The 22,166-nt window shown below is 39.6% G+C and overlaps 1 protein-coding gene across 6 annotated transcripts in view; it reads left to right on the forward strand.

Annotated features, from left to right (window-relative positions):
• The window catches only part of herc1 (HECT and RLD domain containing E3 ubiquitin protein ligase family member 1), an 88,852-nt gene that overhangs the window by 59,077 nt on the left and 7,609 nt on the right, over positions 1 to 22,166 (forward strand). For 3 of the 6 annotated variants that reach the window (XM_077562886.1, XM_077562885.1, XM_077562889.1), the window contains exons 44-71: positions 159 to 280; positions 373 to 602; positions 1,006 to 1,274; positions 2,217 to 2,269; positions 3,633 to 3,833; positions 5,296 to 5,470; positions 5,642 to 5,909; positions 6,517 to 6,730; positions 7,165 to 7,421; positions 7,496 to 7,623; positions 7,969 to 8,105; positions 8,347 to 8,547; positions 8,679 to 8,809; positions 9,034 to 9,251; positions 10,389 to 10,509; positions 10,622 to 10,768; positions 11,866 to 11,967; positions 13,528 to 13,701; positions 14,004 to 14,303; positions 14,390 to 14,455; positions 14,571 to 14,696; positions 17,998 to 18,136; positions 18,345 to 18,526; positions 19,224 to 19,379; positions 19,450 to 19,572; positions 19,663 to 19,765; positions 19,925 to 20,094; positions 21,019 to 21,157. In XM_077562886.1, the coding sequence (XP_077419012.1) occupies positions 159 to 280; positions 373 to 602; positions 1,006 to 1,274; positions 2,217 to 2,269; positions 3,633 to 3,833; positions 5,296 to 5,470; positions 5,642 to 5,909; positions 6,517 to 6,730; positions 7,165 to 7,421; positions 7,496 to 7,623; positions 7,969 to 8,105; positions 8,347 to 8,547; positions 8,679 to 8,809; positions 9,034 to 9,251; positions 10,389 to 10,509; positions 10,622 to 10,768; positions 11,866 to 11,967; positions 13,528 to 13,701; positions 14,004 to 14,303; positions 14,390 to 14,455; positions 14,571 to 14,696; positions 17,998 to 18,136; positions 18,345 to 18,526; positions 19,224 to 19,379; positions 19,450 to 19,572; positions 19,663 to 19,765; positions 19,925 to 20,094; positions 21,019 to 21,157 (4,652 nt within the window). The remainder of the gene's footprint in view (positions 1 to 158; positions 281 to 372; positions 603 to 1,005; positions 1,275 to 2,216; positions 2,270 to 3,632; positions 3,834 to 5,295; positions 5,471 to 5,641; positions 5,910 to 6,516; positions 6,731 to 7,164; positions 7,422 to 7,495; positions 7,624 to 7,968; positions 8,106 to 8,346; positions 8,548 to 8,678; positions 8,810 to 9,033; positions 9,252 to 10,388; positions 10,510 to 10,621; positions 10,769 to 11,865; positions 11,968 to 13,527; positions 13,702 to 14,003; positions 14,304 to 14,389; positions 14,456 to 14,570; positions 14,697 to 17,997; positions 18,137 to 18,344; positions 18,527 to 19,223; positions 19,380 to 19,449; positions 19,573 to 19,662; positions 19,766 to 19,924; positions 20,095 to 21,018; positions 21,158 to 22,166) is intronic. The other 3 variants (XM_077562890.1, XM_077562887.1, XM_077562891.1) reach the window with 3 other exon arrangements.

Raw genomic sequence — 22,166 nt, forward strand, 5'->3', positions numbered from 1 at the left:
CGTTGAAATACTTAGTCTTTTGTGTGTTTGAATTTGATATACTAAAAGCACAATTTCCTTTATAAAATTAACTGAACCGAATTTTGTGGTAGCCGGAGTTTTAACTGACAAGTTATAAATGAAATGTTAAAATAATTATCTGTGTGTGCGCACTGTAGTCCTGAGGGACAAGAGGTGGATAATGCATCAGCTTCTAGTGGTGTTCCACTGAGAGGACGTTCTGCTGTTTCTAGGAAGCACCACTTTGACTTGGCTGCACGCAGACTGTTTGCCCGTGCTGGTGAGAATTACACATCTTTACAGTTGATAAAGTCAAATCCTAAATTAAGATACCGCTTCTTGACCCCATTTTATTTTCCTCCTCTCTGTTAGCTGGATTGTACCGGTCAGTGCAGGCCCAACACAGCCAGTCACGCAGGGAGGTCCCATCCCACCTGCCGCAACAAGACCCCGGTGCCCTTTATGACTTCAACCTTCTGGATGAGGAGCTTGAGATGGACCTGGATGAGGAGACAATGGAGGTCATGTTTGGCCAGGACCTTGCCAGTGACACTGACATTCTGGGAATGTGGATCCCGGAGGTACTGGACTGGCCAACATGGGTGTGTGTGACTTTATGCTATGAACAGAGGGCTGCCATCATAAGTCAGGTTTTACTTGCCCTGCAATACCTCTCACTCACAATCAAGTCAAATGAGTGTGCTGAATTCTGTTCTAGTATTATTAGTATTATTCAGCCTTTTTCTTTAACTTGCTGATGGCATGACTTTACCTGCTCTTCTACATTTTATTGAAATGTAGTGTCATGAATGTTGTCTGTTGCTTGAGAATATTATTTCACTTAGCCTAACACTACACTGCACTAACATCTGTCATTAACTAATGCATACCATTGCATGAATGCTCAACTTAATATTCTATAGTAATTTATGTTATGTAAATACAGTATATGTTTATTTTAATATATGTCAATGTGTTTCTTTGTGACATTGCCACACATCACAGCATGTATGTGAGACAGATGACCGCGATGAAATGGTGGTGTGCGAACTGTGTGAAGCAAATGTAGCCAACTTCAATCAACATATGAAGAAAAGCCACCCCGGTTGCGGTCGCAGTGCCAACCGGCAAGGATATCGCAGTAATGGCTCCTACGTCGATGGCTGGTTTGGAGGGGAGTGTGGCAGTGGAAACCCCTACTACCTTCTTTGTGGTGCCTGTAGAGAGAAATATTTAGCCATCAAAAGCAAGGCAAAAGTTCCAATTGTGGAAAGGTAGGCATACATTTATGAAATGCATTTTCAATGTCAATGTTGGTAGCTCACAGTCAGTTTTCTGTTCAATTCTTAGCTCTGGCCTTTCTTGTGCAATTTGCGTATATTTCCCATTCCTGCATGAGTTTTCCTCACATACTTTGGTTTCTTCCAAAGACATGTGTTTTAATATTGTTAATATTTTAATTAATTATGGTTAATTGAAGACTAAATTGCCCAAAGGTGAATAGTTGTTTTTCAAAATGAGTCCTGCGATTGACTGCCGATCAGTCTACTGACCAAAGTCAACTGGGGTACGTTCCAGTTAGACCCTTTATTTTAAGTGTACTACTTGTAAATAAAAGCAAGGCTCAAAATAACTTCTTTTTTTTTTTTTTTTTTTTTTGCAGAACAGTTTTTCTATTCAATGACTTCATTTGAGGAGCTATTTCCTAATTATGGAGCATATTTTTTTTGCAGTTTAACACCAGAGACCAAAAGCAAGAATTTTATTAAACAAAGATACAACAATGTAACAAATGAAAAATTGGTTTTGTTTTAATCAACAGTTTCTTGAATTTGCATTGTATATATTTTCTTGTGGTGAAATATTTTCTGTGGAGCAATTTCAAACATAAATTTATGTTAAAACTTGTGTTTGTGAATGGGTTGTATAGTGTTCTATCAAAGCTCAATTGATTATAATTTTATTTTATTTTTTTTTAAACACATAAGAACTATTGTAATGTAATTTAGCATTTTTTTGCCCCAAAAATCAAAATAAAGACTCAAGACTATTCTTGCTATTCACTGTGTTTTGATGAGGCCAAAATGCAGATTTTGCCTCGCACACTGATGCGAAAAAGTTTTTCCGAGCTTTGAAATAGCATTTGATGTTTTTTTTAAGTAGGTAAATGTTTAGTAGGGACATTTATTTAATGTTTCTTGATTTTGTCATTTTAGATATAAGGGTCAAGCTCCTGACCTTCTGGGAAAGCAAGACAGTGTCTATGAAGGTACAGTATCTTTGAAGCAAGAACATGATAAAAATATAAGGGCCTGATGTAGAAAAAAATCCAAATAGTGACTAGCTACAGTATTGCATGTTCACTCTTAACAGATTGCACCGTTGGTGATGAGCGCTTTGTGCATGATCTAAGATTGTGATCTTTTACTTAGATCATTGAGTGCACTCATTTTAACAAGTTGTGCACACTGTTGGCCACAGGTGTAAAAATAGTGGAGCCTACCTTATTTAGAAGTGTGTTTTTAGCATTATGTAGCTCTGATGATTTTTACCATAGAGCATTTAGTATTATATTGCAAGCAAAGTTTGATGTGATGGAATTTGTAGTGTTGATAGAATAGGCAAATAAACATTACTGAGTTATAGAAAATATTTCATTTTGCCAATAATTTTGGGGAAGCCAGCATCTGTAAGATATAACCTGTCCCGAATGCTTGGCAATTCAAAGTATGTGCCCAACTGCCCATCCTGCATAGCATTGTTTAAATTTTGGGACAGCACATCAAGAAATCTGCTTTGGAAGAGCACCAATTGTCACAGTGTGCTGAAATGACCTGTTGAAAAGAGTTTTGTCATGGTTGACAAGGCATTATTCCTTGCAATTGCCGATCAAATGATATGTCATGCCCTAAGTTTTACGGATGGGTGAGTACTGATGCCAGGTGTTGGTACCTGGGCGATACCAGGCCTTATTTCAAGGTTTTGTACTCACACCGCCCTCTTGTGGTTGTTTTACGATCAGGGACTAGAAATTCAAAATTTAAAGAATTGAAAATTGTCCTTAATTTAATGCAGTTTTGAGGAAAAATGCTATCTTGTGACATATAGGCCTTTCTTTAAAATTATCTTTTGTTGTTTTTTTTCGGGGGGGGGTAATGTTATGTATCAAAAATTCTAGTGGTATCGTTCACTATTCAGGAGTACAGTACTTGTACTTGTATCAGTCTGAAAAAAACGTATCAAACATCCCGGCTAATTTCTGCATCTGAGATTCCCCCCCAAAAACATTTTTACACAAGCCGCGCCTATAATATATAAATATATATTAATAATACATGGTGATAAATAATAATAAAGCGAAGTAGCCGATATATGTACTTTTTTTATGGGTAACTATAGCTGTTTGCGCCTTTAAATCAGGCGTACTTTGTAGTAAGGAAATTACGGTACTCCTCCCGTACGTGCAAAATGAACTGCGCATAAATTTTGTGCGTTTGCCTGTCTGGGTGCTCCAAGTTAGTTGATCACGTTCCACATCTGTTTGTGTGAGTAAACCTTAAGTAAAGGCCCTAGGTATGTTTTACATTGCTCTTTGAATTCACATCATTTTGTGTCTGTTTGTGACATCCCAGAGGACTGGGACATGATGGATGTTGATGAAGATGAGAAGCTAACAGGGGAAGAGGAATTTGAGCTTTTGGCAGGTCCATTGGGTCTGAATGAACGCAGGACTGTCCCAGAGGCTGTGCAGTTCCCTGATAGTGACCCTTTGGGGGCCTCTGCAGCCATGGTAACTGCCACCAACAGTATGGAGGAGACACTGCTGCAGATTGGTGAGTGTGTTCTCAATATATCGTTTGCCTAATTCATGTTTTACTTAGTAGCATTGTATCATTTCCACTCACTAGATCAGGGATGTTATGTGAGATACTTTCAACTCCTATCACCACGTTATGTGGCCGCCTTAAAGAAACATCAGGGACAGGGGTACACATAAAAAAGTTGCCGTGGTTCTCAAATGAGCACCAGATGTCGTTGTTTGGTGCTCATTTTTTCCAGATCCAGCAGCATCATGGATGAATTTAAGGGCACACTCACACTAGGGCCATTGTACCGTGCCCAAGCATACTTGCTGCTAAACTCCGGTAGTTTGAGCGCAATCGATTCGCGCCTGAGTACGGTTCGGATCCCCAGTTTAGCATGATGGGGAGAGGTGGGCCAGAGAACGGTACAGTTGGCTGCACATGCGGACAGCCGCGGCGAGTAGTCGCTGTGCAAACGTAACCACGACGTCACGTGCGTGCGACGTATATAGCGAGCAACCTGAACTGTTGACCATAAAACATCCAGAGCGTCCCCACCAAAGAGATAGCAGCAGCAAAGGGCTCACTTTGGTCTGATGGTGAAGTGCAGCCCCCCTTAATGACGTCTTCTTCTTGCGTGAATCAATGTGATGACGTATATTTAGGAGGCAACTGGGCCCAGGCACGGTTTGGTTCGAGTAATGTGAGTGCGGGTCAGAGGGAGACAGGGGAGGGGGGCTATCAGGCTTCAGTACGGTACGGAAGAAACGGCCCTAGTGTGAGTGCACCCTAAGAGCTACGGCACATCTGGGTAATTGTTATCATTAAAATGTGTATATACTGTATGTCATTTTTATATAACTGAATAAACTTTTTTTTCCTGTTTTCCAGTTTTTATTTCCTAATTACAACAACAAATACCAGGCTTTCACAATGGTAACATATTAAAAGAACGCAATTTACTGTTTTATAAAACAACATTAAATTCATATTTAACATAATTGAGTTGCATGTCCCATTTGTAAAATTAATTGCAAGACATAATGTCCAAAGTTTGGAATCATTTTACACTTGGAAAAAAAAAATGGAGGTAAATTGTGCTCTGCGTACTGCAAATTATAACTGTTGGATATCTCTTAGCATATTGATTGCATCAGGTGAATCCTCATACCTCCATAACCATCACTTTTCACTAAACCAAAAAATAAAACAAAGGCATGTTGAACTATTAATATTGCATTATTAAAGACAGCAAGGGATTTTTGACTCTTTAGATTGGTCAATAATTTGTAAAAATAACATACCTGGAGACTGACTAATAGTGTCGATTTGTGGGAGGCACAATCATTTACAAAATTTGTATGTAGGAAGTTTCAGCAAAACGCAGATGAAATCTTTGATAAATGTGTACATTATGTAAATTGTCATCCAGACAGTGCTCAAACACAATCAAGTTACCAAACCAGTTAGCATAAGGTGCATTTATTTGCAGGTTGTCAGATATCAGTGGACAAGAGTTCTTCAGGCAGGGTAACGCTTGGGGAACAGGCAGCCGCACTGCAGAACCCCCATGACCGAGTGATGGCCCTGAGAAGGGTGACTTCTGCAGCCCAAGTTCTGCTTGCACGGACCATGGTGATGCGAGCCCTGTCACTGCTATCTGTCAGGTAGTTTTCACTCGCACACATAGGCAGAAGCCCCCTATTGTACTGTACTGTGCATTCACTAAAGCAAATGGAAACAACATAACACAGTACGTGTACAACGTAGTTTTCTTTGTTTGATGATGATGATGATAATGGTCATACATATGTGTAATAAGTATCCCTCTCTCCCAGCGGTTCAAGCTGCAGCCTTGCAGCTGGCCTGGAGTCACTTGGTTTAACAGATATCAGGACTCTGGTCAGGTTCATGTGCCTGGCGGCAGCAGGCCGGGCCGGGCTTTCTACCGGTCCGACAGCAGCCTCTGGCCATGCTGAAAGGACACGTGGAGCTGCCAAGGCCAGCAAACCCATTTCCTGTCTAGCTTATCTTAGCACGGCAGTGGGCTGCTTGGCCTCCAACAGCCCCAATGCTGCCAAATTGCTGGTGCAGCTCTGCACTCAGGTACTTTTCACTTGCCAAATTTGAAATGCTTGATAAAACTGAAAGCAAGTCTTTTCATGATTTAATTTACAATAAACGTTTCCTTGTTATCCTTGTATCATGTCATTCTCTTTCATTCTCCTGATCCTATTTAAAGCATCACGTCGTTGATTCTGTGCTCTCCATAGTATAGTTAGTTTCATCCAATACTTGCATGAACAGTACAGGCTTTAATTTTGGTGTTTAGCACAATTGAAGAGATAACCAGGCCAGGTTAAAGGTCTACATTTTTATAAGAATCTGTGTTTTAAGTGTAAGTAAAATGCCCTACTTTGTCATATTGCTGGTGTCAGACCAGGGACCTCCTATGTCACAACTTGGTAAATTTCATGTTTTTGCACAAATCTATTCTTTTGGTCAGTCCACACGTGAGTGTTACAAATTATTGACCAATCTAAATTTGAACAAGCATGCCATTTTTGGGGGTCTCCTGAAAAGTGATGATTTGGGAGCTGTGAGGAATCCCCTTAACGCCAGCGATATGCAGTAATATCTGCATCCTCGTTGCTGCATTTTGCTGCAAATTGAATTTGCTGTCATTGTTGGGACTTTTATCTTTCATTTCCAGAATCTGATCGCCGCAGCGACAGGCATGAATCTGACAACAGTAGACGATCCAGTCCAGAGAAAATTCCTACCCAGCTTCCTTCGAGGTGTGGCAGAGGAGAACAAGCTTATTACCTGCCCCAACTTTGTAGTGACGCAGGCACTTGTAGCGCTCTTGGCAGATAAAGTGGCAAAACTCAGGCCTGCTTATGACAAGGCTGATGTGGAGAAAAGAGGTGTGTTGTCTTTGCATAGAAGAGTTGATTAGATACTTAGTTACTTTTACATTGACATTTGCTACTACTTGTACTACAGTTTCTCTCACAATTTACACATTTATTGTCTTGATGCATTAAAATGATGTTAAAAACACCAAAACAAAGTATTTTAATCTAGCTGTTATTGTGTGCTGCTGTCCATTTTTGTGGTTGATATGATGTGTACATTTTAGGCCTTATCACCTAATTATAATAAAAAGTAGATGGTCATGTTCAATTCATCAGATAGAACTCACATTGATTATTCACTGTATGTCAGTTTGCCACCTTTTAGTTCACCTTTCTCACATCACCTTTTTTTTTTACATACTTTTGTGTCTGTCTGTCTGTCTGTTCTTTACATTCTGTCACTCACGGCCAATCCTTGTCATCTTGTGTTCCATGTCAAGCAGGTCTAATTGCGCATTTGTATGCCCATCCTTCCCATAATCCCTCCGCTGTAGGCCCTCTGGAGCTGGCCAATGCTCTGGCAGCCTGCTGCCTGTCCTCCAGGCTTTCTTCACAGCATCGACAGTGGGCCGCCCAGCAACTGGTGCGCACACTTGCTGCCCATGACCGCGACAATCAGGGCAGGCCACAGACCTTTGCCGATATGGCAGGGGACCTGCGAAAGTGCTCCTTCATCAAGTTGGAAGCTCATCAGAGCAGGGTGCGTTGTCATTAAAATGCTCATTTGCTGGTTTAGATCTACTCTGATATTCAAACGCATTTCTTATGACTTAGGTCCTCACATGCTGTTGGTGCAAAAAGAAAGGCTTGTTGGCAACTAGTGGCAATGATGGCACAGTCAGGGTGTGGAATGTTACCAAAAGCCAGTATACCCTCCAGCAGACCTGTGTCTTCAATAAGGAGTAAGACAACAAATCCCAAAACCTTGTACAACCCTGTACAAGAAAAACTAATCACTCTTTATCACTCTGATTTTTGTTCTGCAAAAAAAATGTTCCGTTTTGTACTCTTTCAACAATATGCATTTTTTCTAAAAACACTGTTTCTTGAGTGCAACTTCAGTAGTCAAATGCTCTCCATCAGTTGGATGTTTAACATTCAGTTTGATACTTATTTATGCACAAAGTTCACTTTTATATTCTTGTTTCAATAGTCACAATAATAAATCCTCTAATCGTCTAAAGATTGTCTTTTTTTATTTTTTTTATTTATTTATTTTTTTTTTTTTTTATCTCTTTTCGTATCAGTGATGGTTCTTCAGTGGAGGGCCGGACATGTTTGGGATCACCCAGTGACTTTTGCCTTTCTCCACTGACTTGGAGTGTGACTGGAAAATATCTTGCATCTGCTATGGAGAAAATGGTCAACATCTGGCAAGTTAATGGTAAACATTCAACCTAGTCTTAACATTGTAAATATGTTATTTTTAAATGAGGATCAATAAGTAGTATAATAACTAGTGTAGTACAGTATTTGTGGTGCCATAAAACTGTCATTGAAGATATGACGTTGTGTGCCAAACAAATCATGCAAGTGACTTGCTGAGGCAAGCCCTGACGAGACAGGCCGAAAATCACAACAACAATTCAATATTTTATGACTAGCTTCCTATTTCCACTTTGAAGGTGGCAAAGGCCTTTTGGATGTGCAGCCCCACTGGGTTTCAGCACTAGCTTGGCCTGAAGATGAAGCAGAATCTTTGTGGTCTGGAGAACCCACAGACATGCTTCTGGTGGGTCGAATGGATGGATCGCTAGGCCTCATTGAAGTACTGGATTCCTGCAGTATGCACCGCACTGAACTAGAGCACTGCTACAGGAAAGATGGTACAGCAAATGTGTTATAGTTGTTTTTGTTAATGTCTTAATGATGGTTTTAACAGTATTGGGAATGACAAAACCACAACTGTTAGGGGTAGGACACGTGTGTTAATGATAATTTATTTTTATTTTTTTAGTGGCAGTGATGAACATTGCCTGGTACAGAGAAGACAAGCCTTTTGCAGTGGGCTATGCAGATGGCAAGCTACTGATTGGATCCAAAGAACCCTTAGAACAAGGAGCTATTGTGGTTATTGATGCTCACAAGGTGTGTGTGTGTGTGTGTGTGTGTGTGTGTGTGTGTGTGTGTGTGTGTGTGTGTGTGTGTGTGTGTGTGTGTGTGTGTGTGTGTGTGTGTGTGTGCGTGCGTGCGTGCGTGCGTGCGTGCGTGCGTGCGTGCGTGCGTGCGCATCACTTAGCCTTAAAAAATAATAATTATAGTCAATTTACAATCTGCAAGTTCTCAAAAAATATAATCTGCATGTTTTTCAGGAATCAATCACTAATATGAAGTGGAGTCCAACAGGTCAAATCTTGATGACATGCGCCAAAGAGGAGACTGTGAAGCTTTGGGCCAATGCTGACTCGCATTCTGAACTGGGCACAGGCTGGCATTGTTTAATGAGTCTTAAACAATCCTCCCCGGTTAATGGGGTTGCCTGGTGCAGTTTACCTGGATGTGGGCCAAAACCCCTCAACATGCTAGCTATGTAGGTCATTATCAAGAAATAATATCAATGCTGTTGAACAATTTCCTGAAATATGGAAAGGTGAAGACATAGAGTTGATCAATATATGAACTTCTATGACCATACAATAAATAACATCTAGATTTATACTTGAGTAATGTGCAACTATAACCCAGAGTTAACGGGGGTTCACAATCAAGAATGTTTTAGTGTACATTTTTGGGGGGCATTGCATATCATCTAACCAATGATACGTAAAATATAAACTGAACAGATTTTCTCTTAAATGTAATCGACCCTGGTTTTCAAAATAACCCATTAGGAACTTGCAATACATAAGTGATTGTATGATATAGGGAACCATTCAGCAACGCTTTTGCACCTGAGAGCTACTTCCTAGATAATGAGTAATATGAAGGGCCACCATTTTAATACTATACTCCTGATTCTGAACAAACAAATTCTCTCAAATTATATCTTAAATCATTTTCTGTGGTTTTATTAATAATTAATGATTTCCATTCATGTGAAGATACTGATCATGTTAACGATTTCTCACAATAATTAAGAAACAGACAAAAAGACAAGAAATAACATTTAGCACCATTTCTATAAATTTCTGCCAGTGTTTCCATTGTTAAATGATCACCTGTACAACATTCCAAGAAAATCACAATGTTTAATCAGTCATGAGTGATTTTTAGAACAGGGCAGTGAGCTACTCATGTGGTCCTTGGGGTTACCTGGTGCCTACAGGCACCACGTTGATCTACTTTAGGTAAATTAGGCTCAGTTGCCATTAGGAAATATTTTAGTCGTGCCCAATTTATGGTGTGCTGGACACATCTTGGGATTTTGTGCCTTCCTGAACTTATTGAAGCCAAAGCCATTAAAAAATAAATAAATGAATAGTTTGGTAAACCATGCACATGCAAAAATAACCTGTTCTACCCAAAAATGTAAATCAGGGAGTCATACTTGTTGAAGTAAATATCGTGTGTATATTCTTTACCCTTTCAGAACCCAGAATAATTGTTTATTTCGTTCTTGCCACAAATTTGCAAAATTTGTATTGAAAATGTTCATTCAGGTGCCCTGTGAGTGCATAAAACGTGTGACCACAACTGTTTTTAATTGTTTGCATTTTTTGTTTTTCAGATGCTGTCAAAACGGTCTAGTCACAGTCTGGACTGTTCCACAGGCCATTGCTAACTTCTCAGAAGCCTGTTCCTCGGACTCGGAGGGGTGTTGGGAGAAAGAAGCAAATCTTAAATACATGGTGTTTTTTCCTAGTTTTTAAAAGAAACATCATATATTCTTATTATACATTTTGACTAATACTATAATGACCACGTATCTTTTGACATGCTTTCGATGTGGTTGTGTTGCAGTCGTCACAAAGTTCACCAGACGGCGCAAAGTGTATTTTCCAACTGAAGGGCCACATCACTCCAGTGAAAATGGTCGCCTTCAGTCCTGATGGTCTTGCTTTGGCCTCTGGAGGAGTTGGAGGCCTCATGAACGTCTGGTCTCTGAGAGTAAGAAAATATATGCTGGAGGTCAATTTGCAACCCCCGTTCTTAAATAAACTCTACAAATGCCAGTCACAAAGATGTACAGTGCATCTGGACAGTAATCGGAGGGCTTCACTTTTTTTTCACATTTTATGTTATAATACAACCTCATTCCAAAAATGTTTTCCTCAAAATCCTACATGCAAAACCCCATAATAACAATGACAAGAAATCACTTGTACATTATTATACAGTATTTAATTGAGCTCAGGTGCATCATGTTTTCCACTGATCTTTGTTGAGACGTTCCTACAGATTAATTATATAATTTACCACCTGTGGTAAATTCAGTTGATGAGGCATGATTCAGAAAGGAACAAACCAATCATTGAAGTCATGGACTTGTCTCGAGGCACAAATACATGGAAGGGTACAGAAGCGTTTCTGCTGCTTTGAACCTTCTAATGAGCACAGTGGCCTCCATCATTTGTAAATGGAAGAACTTCCGGTCCACAAGGACTCTTCGTAGAGCTGGCCGCCCATCTAAACTGAGCAATCGGGGAATCAGGGAGGTGACCAAAAACCCGATGGTCACTCTGTCAAGCTCTCCAGCCTTCTGTGGAGAAAACCCTCCAGAAAGACAACCCTGTGCAGCACTGTATGGTAGAGTGGCTAAACGGTAGCCACTCTTTAGTAAAAGGCACATAGCAGCCTGCCTGGAGTTTGCCAAAAGACACCTGAAAAACTCTCAGATCTTGACATATTGAAAAAAGCCTGTGAATACCTGCGTACATGTTATGTCAGAGTTGTTGTGGTTTTTATGTATTTGCAATTATTAAATTAAAAAAAAAATGTGGGGTGTTGTGTATAGAATTTTTAGGACAAAAATAAATTTATTCTGTTTTGGGATGACATAAGTGAGACGCTTTGATTACTTTCCGGATGTATTGTGTGTCAGAGATGGCAAGGTTTTTATCTTTTATATTTTTGTTGTGGGGGCATCGCTCGAATTATACATAATCTTGTTTGTGTGGAACATGTCATCTAAGGTTACATGTCATGAAGGAAGGACATTTGCAGTTGGCTATGTATGGACTCAAGTCCTTTTGTGTGCTTAACAGGATGGGTCAGTGGTTCAAACAGTTGTTGCTGGTTCGGGAGCCATTCAAAATATTGTGTGGATCCCAGATGTGGGTGTTGCTGTCTGCTCCAACAGATCAAAGGTAAAGCATGTCTCCCGTTTTATACTCTTCTGTGGTTGAAGTAATATTAAACCAAATGTTTATTTGGGGTGGAATCGGGCTTTTGGATTTGGAAGGTCACGGTTTAAGTCTCGCTGCATACAAATGTGAAAATAGCAACTACAGTAAATCCTGGACTACAAGCTAATCGCAGTGCTTAAAACGCAACGGCTGGTGAATCTTACATTAAAAAAAGCGAGATCTATCAATGTTAAACATTCAGTAATAGCGAAATTTTAAGTATTTGAACATTCACTCAATCGTGATAAAATAAAGAGGTTGGACTATTGTGAACACAGCCCTACCACCTGCTCCTCATTTCCACGGAGGTGTCCATTTATGCAGCGCGGTGCGTTTTGCCGGTGTTTCCCATTCATTCATGCCACTCTCGTATTTGTTTGTAAAGTAGTTCATCTATTGGTTGTTGGCTGTGTCACGTCACACAAAGACTGAAAGAGGAAAATAACAAAACTTGTTTGATATTGTCGTAAGGCAAAGACTAGGAAAGACTGACCAAAAACAGCAAAGATAACCATCTCACACTAAGCTATCTAGATGACGGGAATGCGCTGAGTCGCCAGGAAGATCTACTCAAGACTTTCAGTCTTTGGGTTGAAGCTGTGAAAATCTTGGTGTAAGCGACGCCATAGAAAAATATTCAACAAGGGTGAAAAAAAATGTGCGTCAATGACAACGGCCACCTTTTGGCGAGTGCACAATGACACGAAGCCTCGTAAAAAACTAAGCACCGATTGAAGCAGGTTTACATCCGTCGATCGGGGTGAATACAGCCATTCCGGAAGTATAGCATAGTCATCGACGGGAATTGACAGTTAATGGAAGTGCCCAGCTCTGGACCAGTGGTACAGTGGGGGCTGCAAAATGTTTGGTTTTTTTTGTTTTGTTTTCATGGGGCTGCATAAAAGTTGGATATGCTCCACATTAAGGCGGTTCCAGCCAGACTTCAATGAAAAGCACACTCGATCACCCAAGCACCCATTATTCCAGTGTTAAATGACTGATTAAATTAGCATGACTTCTCCATATTTAATCATCCTCCCTATGTGAGAACGATACTAGTCAGAAAAGAAACTTATTTGTTGGAGGCGATAATTACTAAATAGGCCAATAGCTGGCCAGCCAAAGCTCATGGCTAGCTAGCTGGTGTGACGCAAGTAGTGCCAACCTGGCCTATAGATCTATTAGATCATGTTAATGCATGTGCATCCAGCCCAGCAAATATTTTGGGGGGACCGTCTCGGCGGTTCAGTTATTGCACAAAATCTGTGATTCCCAGTTTTGCTATTCACGCTCTTTTGATGGTGAAAAAAGCTAATTTTGACTCACGAATTGTGATGTGATGCTTATTTTGATCTTTAGCCTTTCATTCAAACACCGCTTTGCATGGCTGTGTGATATGCTTCAAAGTGTAGTGCAACACAAAAATGTACAGTAGATTTTAAGTGAATATAATGATTTTTTTTTAAATCTAATATACATCTCTTCTGCTTTGTTTTACAATGTGTGTGTGTGTGTTTTTAGGACGTGTTGGTTGTAAATTGCTCGAAAGAATTCATAGGAAGCAACCTTGTTCTGGCCACTTGTCGCACAGCACTTAAGAAGCAGGGTGTTGTTGGCCTCAACATGGCGCCTTGCATGAGGGCCTTTCTAGAGAGACTACCTCTTATGTTGCAGGAGCAGTATGCATATGAGAAGGTATGGACATTTATTATCCTGACTGGTTATCTTAAGCATACATAAAGTTCATTATTGTTGTCTTCTGTCCTTTAGCCATACTGAGATAAGATTAGAAATTCAAATTAAAAAAATACATGTGGTGCCAGTCATTCACAGTCAGTCACTGAGGAACATTCAATTTCTTTAAACATTTACTATACATTGTCACCTCGCTTTTATGTATGTAGATTGATCAATTTCTATAATATAACATTTTTAGCTATCAGATGGTACACATGATGCTGCAGTTTTATTCATTGTGATGTTTTGTGAACTTGTAGCCTCATGTAGTATGTGGGGAGCAGCTGATCCACAGCCCCTACATGCAGTGCCTGGCCTCTCTGGCAGTGGGACTCCACCTGGACAAGCTGCTATGCTGCCCGCCGGTGCTGCCTTCTCTCCGACACTGCCCACCCGAGTCTGGCTCTGCCGTCTGGAGTGCCAGTGAGTGGGCCTGGCTGGACTGCTTCTCAACAACAGTCAAGGCAGCTGAGGCCCTGGCTCGAAGTGCAAGCTTTCCGGAGTCCTTTATTGTTCCTGACCTGGAACCCGTTCCCAAAGAGGAAATGGCTTTGCTCATGGTAAGGGGAGAAAATCACATTTTAAAATGTTATTTATGCTACGATATAATGAACAGTAATCTTGTTTTTGCTATGCCTTTTTACAGGACAACACTAAATGGATCTCTGGTATGGATGAACAAATCATGTCCTGGGCTACCTCTCGGCCTGAGGTAATTCAATTGTTGCCTGAAAATTGTTTATCATAAACAGCTTGTAATTATTCTGCTCGTGGTGATAGCACTTAGTTATTAAATTTTCACTAAATTTGTTGTTGCTTGTTTCCAGGACTGGCACCTTGGAGGGAAATGTGATGTGTATTTGTGGGGTGCTGGACGACATGGCCAATTGGCTGAAGCAGGCAGAAACATCTTGATACCGACCATTGCACCTTCTTTCTCACAGGCACAACAGGTATACATATGTATATGTCTGTTGATAAACACAACCCCACTATAATCATTTGGTCGCTAAGATGGTTTGGACTCATGGTCATAGTGTGTCGCAACATCAGCTTTGTTGAGGCCAGGTTGTTACGACTACGAGAAGGCAGTATCTCAGCAAGCTTAATTTTGTCTAAACCAGGCATGGGGAACATTTTGTGCTCATGGGCCACATTTGATTAAACAGATGGCCCTTTCATTTGTGTATGTAGTAGTCAAAACATACATGTAAAATCGAGCCATGTATCCCAAAAGACTGGGTGGGGTACACCCTGAACTGGTCGCCAACCAATTGCAAGGAACAAATCGATTGACAAACAATTTAAACTCGTGTTCACACGTACGGACAATTTAATCTACTATTACCATAACGTGCATGTTTTTTGTGTGTGTGTGTGTGTGTGAGAGGAAGCCCAAGTACCCAGAGAATGCCCATGCAAGCATGGCGAGAATGTGCTAGCAATGACAGATTCCAGATTCAATTCCTCGAACTCTATGGGGAGAGATTTGTCTCAAAATTATTCACACAAATATATCCGTGATTTTCACGTTTTTCAGATCCACAAATATTTCCACGATTTTCACCAGATCCGTGTGAATATCTTGAAAACTGTGTGAAGTTAATCTGAAAAACAAATGCACTTACCTGCTGATCCACAAATGCACCTTCAACAATTCACATGAAGAATTTCATAATCTGCCAATAAAACATGATAAATGCACATGCATTAAAAAAAATAGGTGTGAATTAGATATATATTTGAAGATCTGAAATAGCACGCATAAATCACAAATATATTGAGGATCTGAAATACGTCTGAAAAACAGATGCGTATATTTCTAGATCTGGAAAAACACTGAAAATCGTGCATGTATATTTGTGGAAATTTGGGGGGGGGGGGGCAAATCTTTCCCCATAGAACTTAGAACTGTGTGGGGTACTGTATGTGCTAACCAGTCTGCCATGGGCCTGTACATAATTAATTCCCATTTTGTAACTATGTAACTCATTTAATAATAAAGTTATTAAATAAAATACAGAAAATTCAAACATTACTTTTTTCTATTGTAGTTTTTATCTTGTTTAAAGGGATACTTGACTCGAGTCATTTTCAACAGTAGAAAGATAATATTTTGTCTATAGTTAATGTGATAACGTCATTATTTTTCATGAACAATGGACACCTTTAAAAACACATTTTACCCATTTCCTCAGCACAGGTGTTGTCATCTTAAGTTGACAACAAGTTTAATAGTTCATGAAAAATAATGAAGTTATCACATTAATTCTGGGCAAAATATTAACTTTTTACCTCTAAAAATGGCTTAATGAGTCAAATATCCCTTTAAATAAAATCAATTGACCAGTTATTTTAGTTAGATGAATAGAGTAAACTAAACAAATTAAAGTAGCACTAAGGAACTTTTCAACCTTAATAAAATATTTACATAACTCTTCTGAAGAAACAAGGACTTAAAACTAGTTGAATGGTACCTTTGCCATGGTCTGAGGGGATCTGTAAATTTTTTAATGGCACTAAGCAACTTTGAGGAGGATGGTAGGAAGTAGAACACTGCCACACAAAAAAAAATACAAATGTGCTGAATGCTTTATGGCATACGTCACTTCTCCCTATCCCCATTCGTTACTAAGACGGGATCAATGCACGATTACTGCTTTCCTGGCAGAAGCTGCAAGACAAGTGAAAAGTTTTGTCTGACGAGACAAAAAAAAAGACAACGGGAAGCTACCCAGATAAAAGGACAGTCAAGGGTCAATATTGGTGTGAGCTAAAAAACGACGCAATGCGCTTGTCCTCATGGGAAATGTGGTCTCCCTTCAGACATAACAATACCGCTTTTGTCCATATCGTCCCGTAATAATCAACATAAACTGAAAGTTCATTAGTGTTGCTTTAATACATTTTAAGTAAACAACTTTAGGAGAGAAAAAATGTCCAATGATTTCATGTCTCAGTGGGCCAGATTAAAGAACTGGGCTGGCGATACTTTGCCCAGTCGTGGTCTCAACCATTGAATCCAATGAATTCTGCTCAATGTTTTGTTTATACTGTATATTAGTGTGTTTACTGTTTTACAGAAAGTTAAATTGCTCTTTTTGTCCCATAATGTTATCAATCAATCAAATCTTTATTTGTATAGCACCTTTCAAAGTTTGAAAAGAAACACAAGGTGCTTCACATATAAAAAAAAAGTGAGTGAGTGAGTGTTTTTGTGTTTCATCCGAAAGAAGGGCTGACGGGTAGAAGCCATAGCTTATTAGTAACCCGTTCCCATAGATTCTTACTAAATGCATCAGTTATATACATTGATAATGATAGTCATTGATTCATATCGTTATCTATCAATCCTAGACTTGTGTCTGCACACTCCTCGCTCATTTCATCTTGCTTACAAAACACAACTAAAAACAAAGTACAGAAAGACACATCACAGAGTGAGTGAGAGAGTGAGTGTGAGAGAGAACACAACAAAGATCAAAAATAGATTCCCTCCCATCCCCTGTAGTCTGTGGACCTCTGGAATACCCTACACCAAAGTAGGTGCAGTTAAAAGATTGTTAAGTATATAGCATGGCTTCAAAGACAACATTGAAGTATAAAAACATCATTAAAACAATAAAATTAAATACAGAGATATACTAAAAAGACCATCCAAGTAAGTAAATAAAAACTGAGTACGAGAAAAGGGGTAAGATGTAGAAACTCTATAATAAATAAATGTAACAAATAACAGCAGGATATAACAACAAAATAGAAAAGAGTAAAATAAATGACAGTTAACAAATTTTAAACAAGTATTAAAGGCTAAAGAATATTAAATTAAGAATGGGTCATCTAAAAATAAATAAATAGAATGTTATAGGTAAAATGACAATTAAAAAAAGGCATACACATTAAAAAAAAAAAAAGTTTGTCTATTAAGAGCTAAATTAAAAAAGCGGGTCTTGAGTCTACTTTTAAAAATATCAACGTTCTCTGCGGGCCTGACGCTCTCCGGCAGGCTATTCCACCGACAAGGGCCATTTAATTGGAAAAACTCCTCGCCGTGGCTCTTGTTGACTTTGTTAAAAGGCCGAGAGGGTTGATATGGTAAAAGAAGATCTGAAAAGGGGGTCCAATACCATGAAGGGTTTTGTAAATTAATAAAATAACCTTAAAATGTTATGTACATAATATATAGGGGAAATCTTCACCTACTGTTTAGCAAATTCCTATTCAGTCAATGTGTCAGCATTTCTCCCCCTCCAGGTCGTGTGTGGACAGAACTGCACCTTTGTTATGCAACCTAATGGGACTGTGTTGGCTTGTGGAGAGGGCAGTTATGGCCGTCTGGGACAAGGCAACTCTGATGACCTGCATGTCCTCACCGTCATCTCAGCTCTTCAAGGTGGTGCGAAATCATCCGTTCTATATGTGCAAGTCCTCTGTTGGCCTTTTGCGACATTGTAGATCAAATTATAAATGACAAATGTCTGCAATTAGTGAAGATTATTTAAGAAGGGAAGTTTGTGGGGCTTATCGAGAAATTAAGTTTTTGTGTGACTACTTATTAGTTAGATTTTACCCCTCTGTGTCAATCTTTTGGTATTCATCAGGTTTTGTGGTGACTCAGTTGGTGACATCATGTGGTAGTGACGGCCACTCCATGGCGCTGACAGAGAGTGGTGAGGTGTTTAGCTGGGGCGATGGTGACTATGGTAAGCTGGGCCACGGAAACAGCGACCGCCAGCGCCGACCAAGACAGATTGAAGCACTTCAAGGAGAAGAGGTGGTGCAGGTCAGCGTGTAATAAAATTTGAAAATCACTTATGTATGTTCAGCAAAATTCCATGGTAATTTTTTATTCACTTTTTTAAATGTGCTGACTGAGTATCAGAGAGGACCATATTTTTTAGATCATTTGCAATCTCCCTCTGATTATTTACATTACGGTAACACCTATATAATAACCTTAATAATTAACTCGTAGCATCAAGTTCAGTCACCCACTGTGAATGCGTGGCTGACCAAGCTCTTCATGACTGACGCTGGCCATATTACCTCCCACATAACAGCCATCAATTTGCCCCCAACCCCCGCACACCATGTGAGGAGAATAATGAAATCTTAATTCGAGATGAAAAAGATGTTCAGGTCTCGAGCTTCACAGATCAACAAGGCCTACCATTAGGCAGTTTAGGCTAACTCAACTCATAATAACCTTTGCCAAACTTTATGCAACAAATAAATAGAATTACTAGCATTTTCCAACATTTATATTGCTCTGCAAACATGGGAGCTGCTCCTTTTGCTCATATTTTGCGTAGTTTCGGTGGACTTGGCGGTGCATGCAGTCACATTTGTTAGGAAAAAAAACAATTAAACCAAATGATTTTAACCGTAATACATAATTTCATGTAAAAAAAGACCCCCATAAGTCTGACATAATTCTGGCATATAAGTTTTTGATTCTATGCTTTTTTCCTTCTCCGTAGATGTCTTGTGGGTTCAAGCATTCAGCTGTGGTTACAGCTGATGGAAAGCTTTTCACTTTTGGCAACGGTGATTACGGCAGACTTGGTTTGGGAAACACTTCCAACAAGAAGCTGCCAGAGAAGGTCACGGCTCTAGAAGGATATCAAGTTGGCCAGGTCAGATTTACTGAAGGGAAAATTTATTTTGGTTTACTGCAGCCCATGAAACATCTTGTTCTCTCTTCAGGTTGCATGTGGTTTGAACCACACATTGGTCGTTTCTGCTGATGGAATGATGGTGTGGGCTTTTGGTGATGGGGACTATGGAAAACTGGGACTTGGAAATTCGACAGCCAAGTCTTCACCTCAGGTTAGGGCTGCTTGATTCATCTGAGCAGCACACTTGAGAGGGAAGCTTGTATTAATTTCTGATGTATTTGTGTACATTTTCAATCCCTAGAAGGTGGAAATGCTGTGTGGAATTGGCATCAAAAAAGTGGCTTGTGGAACACAGTTCTCTGTAGCTTTATCAAAAGATGGAAAAGTTTTCACATTTGGGAAAGGTATGTTTAAAATTCATTCATTTATAGACTTATTTTTGAATAGTTGCAGTGTAAAGTAAAATAACATTTTCGATATATTACTATAATGTATCTTAGTGTACAGCTATAAATACTTTTGAAGGCTGTCTATATTTTTATTTTTATTTTTATTTTTTTTAGACCGCCTAATCGGTTTGCCAGAAGCCCGGGCAAGGAACCACAACCGTCCCCAACAGGTGCCGGCTCTGTCAGGGATCCACATCCAGGATGTTGCTGCAGGAGCAGAGCACACTTTGGTGCTCTCCTCCACGGGGGACGTTTACACATGGGGCAGCAACTTAGAGGGCCAGGTAACCCTCTGTGAGAGTTTACGTGTGTCATTAAAAGCTTGTGTGAAACAAGCTTTCAATGGCGTCCACAATATTTATGAATAGCAGAAAATACATTACACTTGTACTATTTAATAGTGATAGGCCGATATGTTTTTTCAAAGCCGATACAGATACCAATTATTAGTAGTCAAGGAGACCGATAACCGATATTTCAAGCTGATATTCCTTTGTAGTAAAAGAAAAAATATTAGGTATCATAATTTTTTTTAATTACTTTACTTTTCATCTTAAACATATAAAGAATTGACAATTAAGTTTAAAAATAATAACAAAAATTGCAGAGAGCTTCCAGGGTCATCAGCATGTGTTAAACTAAATTAAAAACTAAGCCTAAAGATTGCTACTGTAAATAAAGTTTTTCAAAATGTTAACGTAATTTCTTAATTTTATTTTACTTATTTTTTGTTTAAAAATATGAAGTGTAGGGAGTTCCCAATGTCAGCATCATTTTTTATAAAGTAGAAATTTAAATAAATCTATAATTGAAAAGTTCCTTGTATGTCACTGAGCGACAAACTCATGCGACTGTAGCTAATTTGGGGTTTTCGTCAGGGTTCGTAAAAGGTTTCAAAAGATCTTCGCAGACAGTGAGAAATGGTCTGAATATGTTTTTGCGACAACTAAAAACTATTTGAACATCTTACAAATCCTAATGAAAATCCTAAATTTGCTACATTCACAAGCATTCAGCGCTCAGTGAGATACCAGCTTTATCGGCCATCAGATTTGTAAAAAAAAAAAAGCCGATGCCGATATTTGGCATTTTGACAAATACTGGCACCAGTAATGGGCCCGGCCGATAATCGGTCTATCTCTATTCTTTAAAATTTGTATATGTATAAAATATTGCAAATTGTATGTACTCTCCCTTTTGAACTTCAGCTGGGCCTGGGCCACACCAACCACGTAAGAGAACCAACCCTGGTGACAGTGCTGCAGAGCAAGGGCATCAACCAGATCACTGCTGGACGCTGCCATAGTGCAGCATGGACCGCTCCCTCTGTGCCACCCCGAGCACCAGGTAAACTACCACACAGTCTGACTTTCTTCAGGCATGAGTTAGCTAACCGAAAACCGAAGTATATCTTTTTGGTTTTTGCTCCCATTTTTCTTGAGCTGAACTTAAGATGTTAGAATTTCTGTATATGCCACAAAAGGCCCATTTCCCTCAAATAGTTTACAGCTGAAAACAATCATAGCAAAGTCTTTAAACTTCAACATGAAATGATGGCAAATCTCCGATCTAATGGACAAACTGCTGAATGGACTGACTGACCAGTCCAATTCTATCGTGCTGACTTTTGCTAGCTGACTTTGGGCGAGAGAGGTACGCCCTGGACTTGTCACCAACCAATCCATTTCCATTACTCTAAAGTTTTGTTATAAGCAGGGATGTACGTAAGTGGTGTGCATGTGAACTGAAAGGGAACTCGATTCAAGTGTGTCAATGTACATTTGTGTGCCTTTTTTTTTTTGGAGTGGAGCAGTAGACTGGACTGGAGTGGTGTTGTGTCGATCGAGAGCAATTCATTCAAATGACTGACATTTGAGTATTCGTACTAAATGCAAGCACTTTATGAACCGGATTTATTACTTTGTTCACGCAATTGCGCAAACTCTCCCGCAAACTCAGTGACAGTGGCAGAGTGTGTGGAGGCCGTCAACGAGGCCGTGAGCTCCCTTGGGCGTCTGTCTCGTTTGACAACGGCTGAGCACCACTGCCCTTGAGAATTGCACCAAATCACCTGTTGTGTGGTCCCATACTTATGAATCTTTGAGTTTGTCTAGTAATGTCAGTGAGTCAAGAAAAAAAAAAAAAGAGCGCCATGTAACAACCTCTGCTCCACCTTTGAGAACTGGACCAAAATAAGTGTAGACCAGTTCATACAAAACACTGTACTGTATATTTTTAATCAGAAAGGGACTATGGAAAGAAAGCGCTAAACTGTTATTTAAAATAGCTTAGTAAACTGATGGTGTATGTCACATGACCAAACCCAGAAAACAGGTGAGCCGTGCTTGGTTGTTCC

The sequence above is a fragment of the Vanacampus margaritifer genome, chromosome 4 (genome assembly GCF_051991255.1).
Source record: "Vanacampus margaritifer isolate UIUO_Vmar chromosome 4, RoL_Vmar_1.0, whole genome shotgun sequence".
In the NCBI taxonomy this organism is placed as follows: Eukaryota; Metazoa; Chordata; class Actinopteri; order Syngnathiformes; family Syngnathidae; genus Vanacampus; species Vanacampus margaritifer.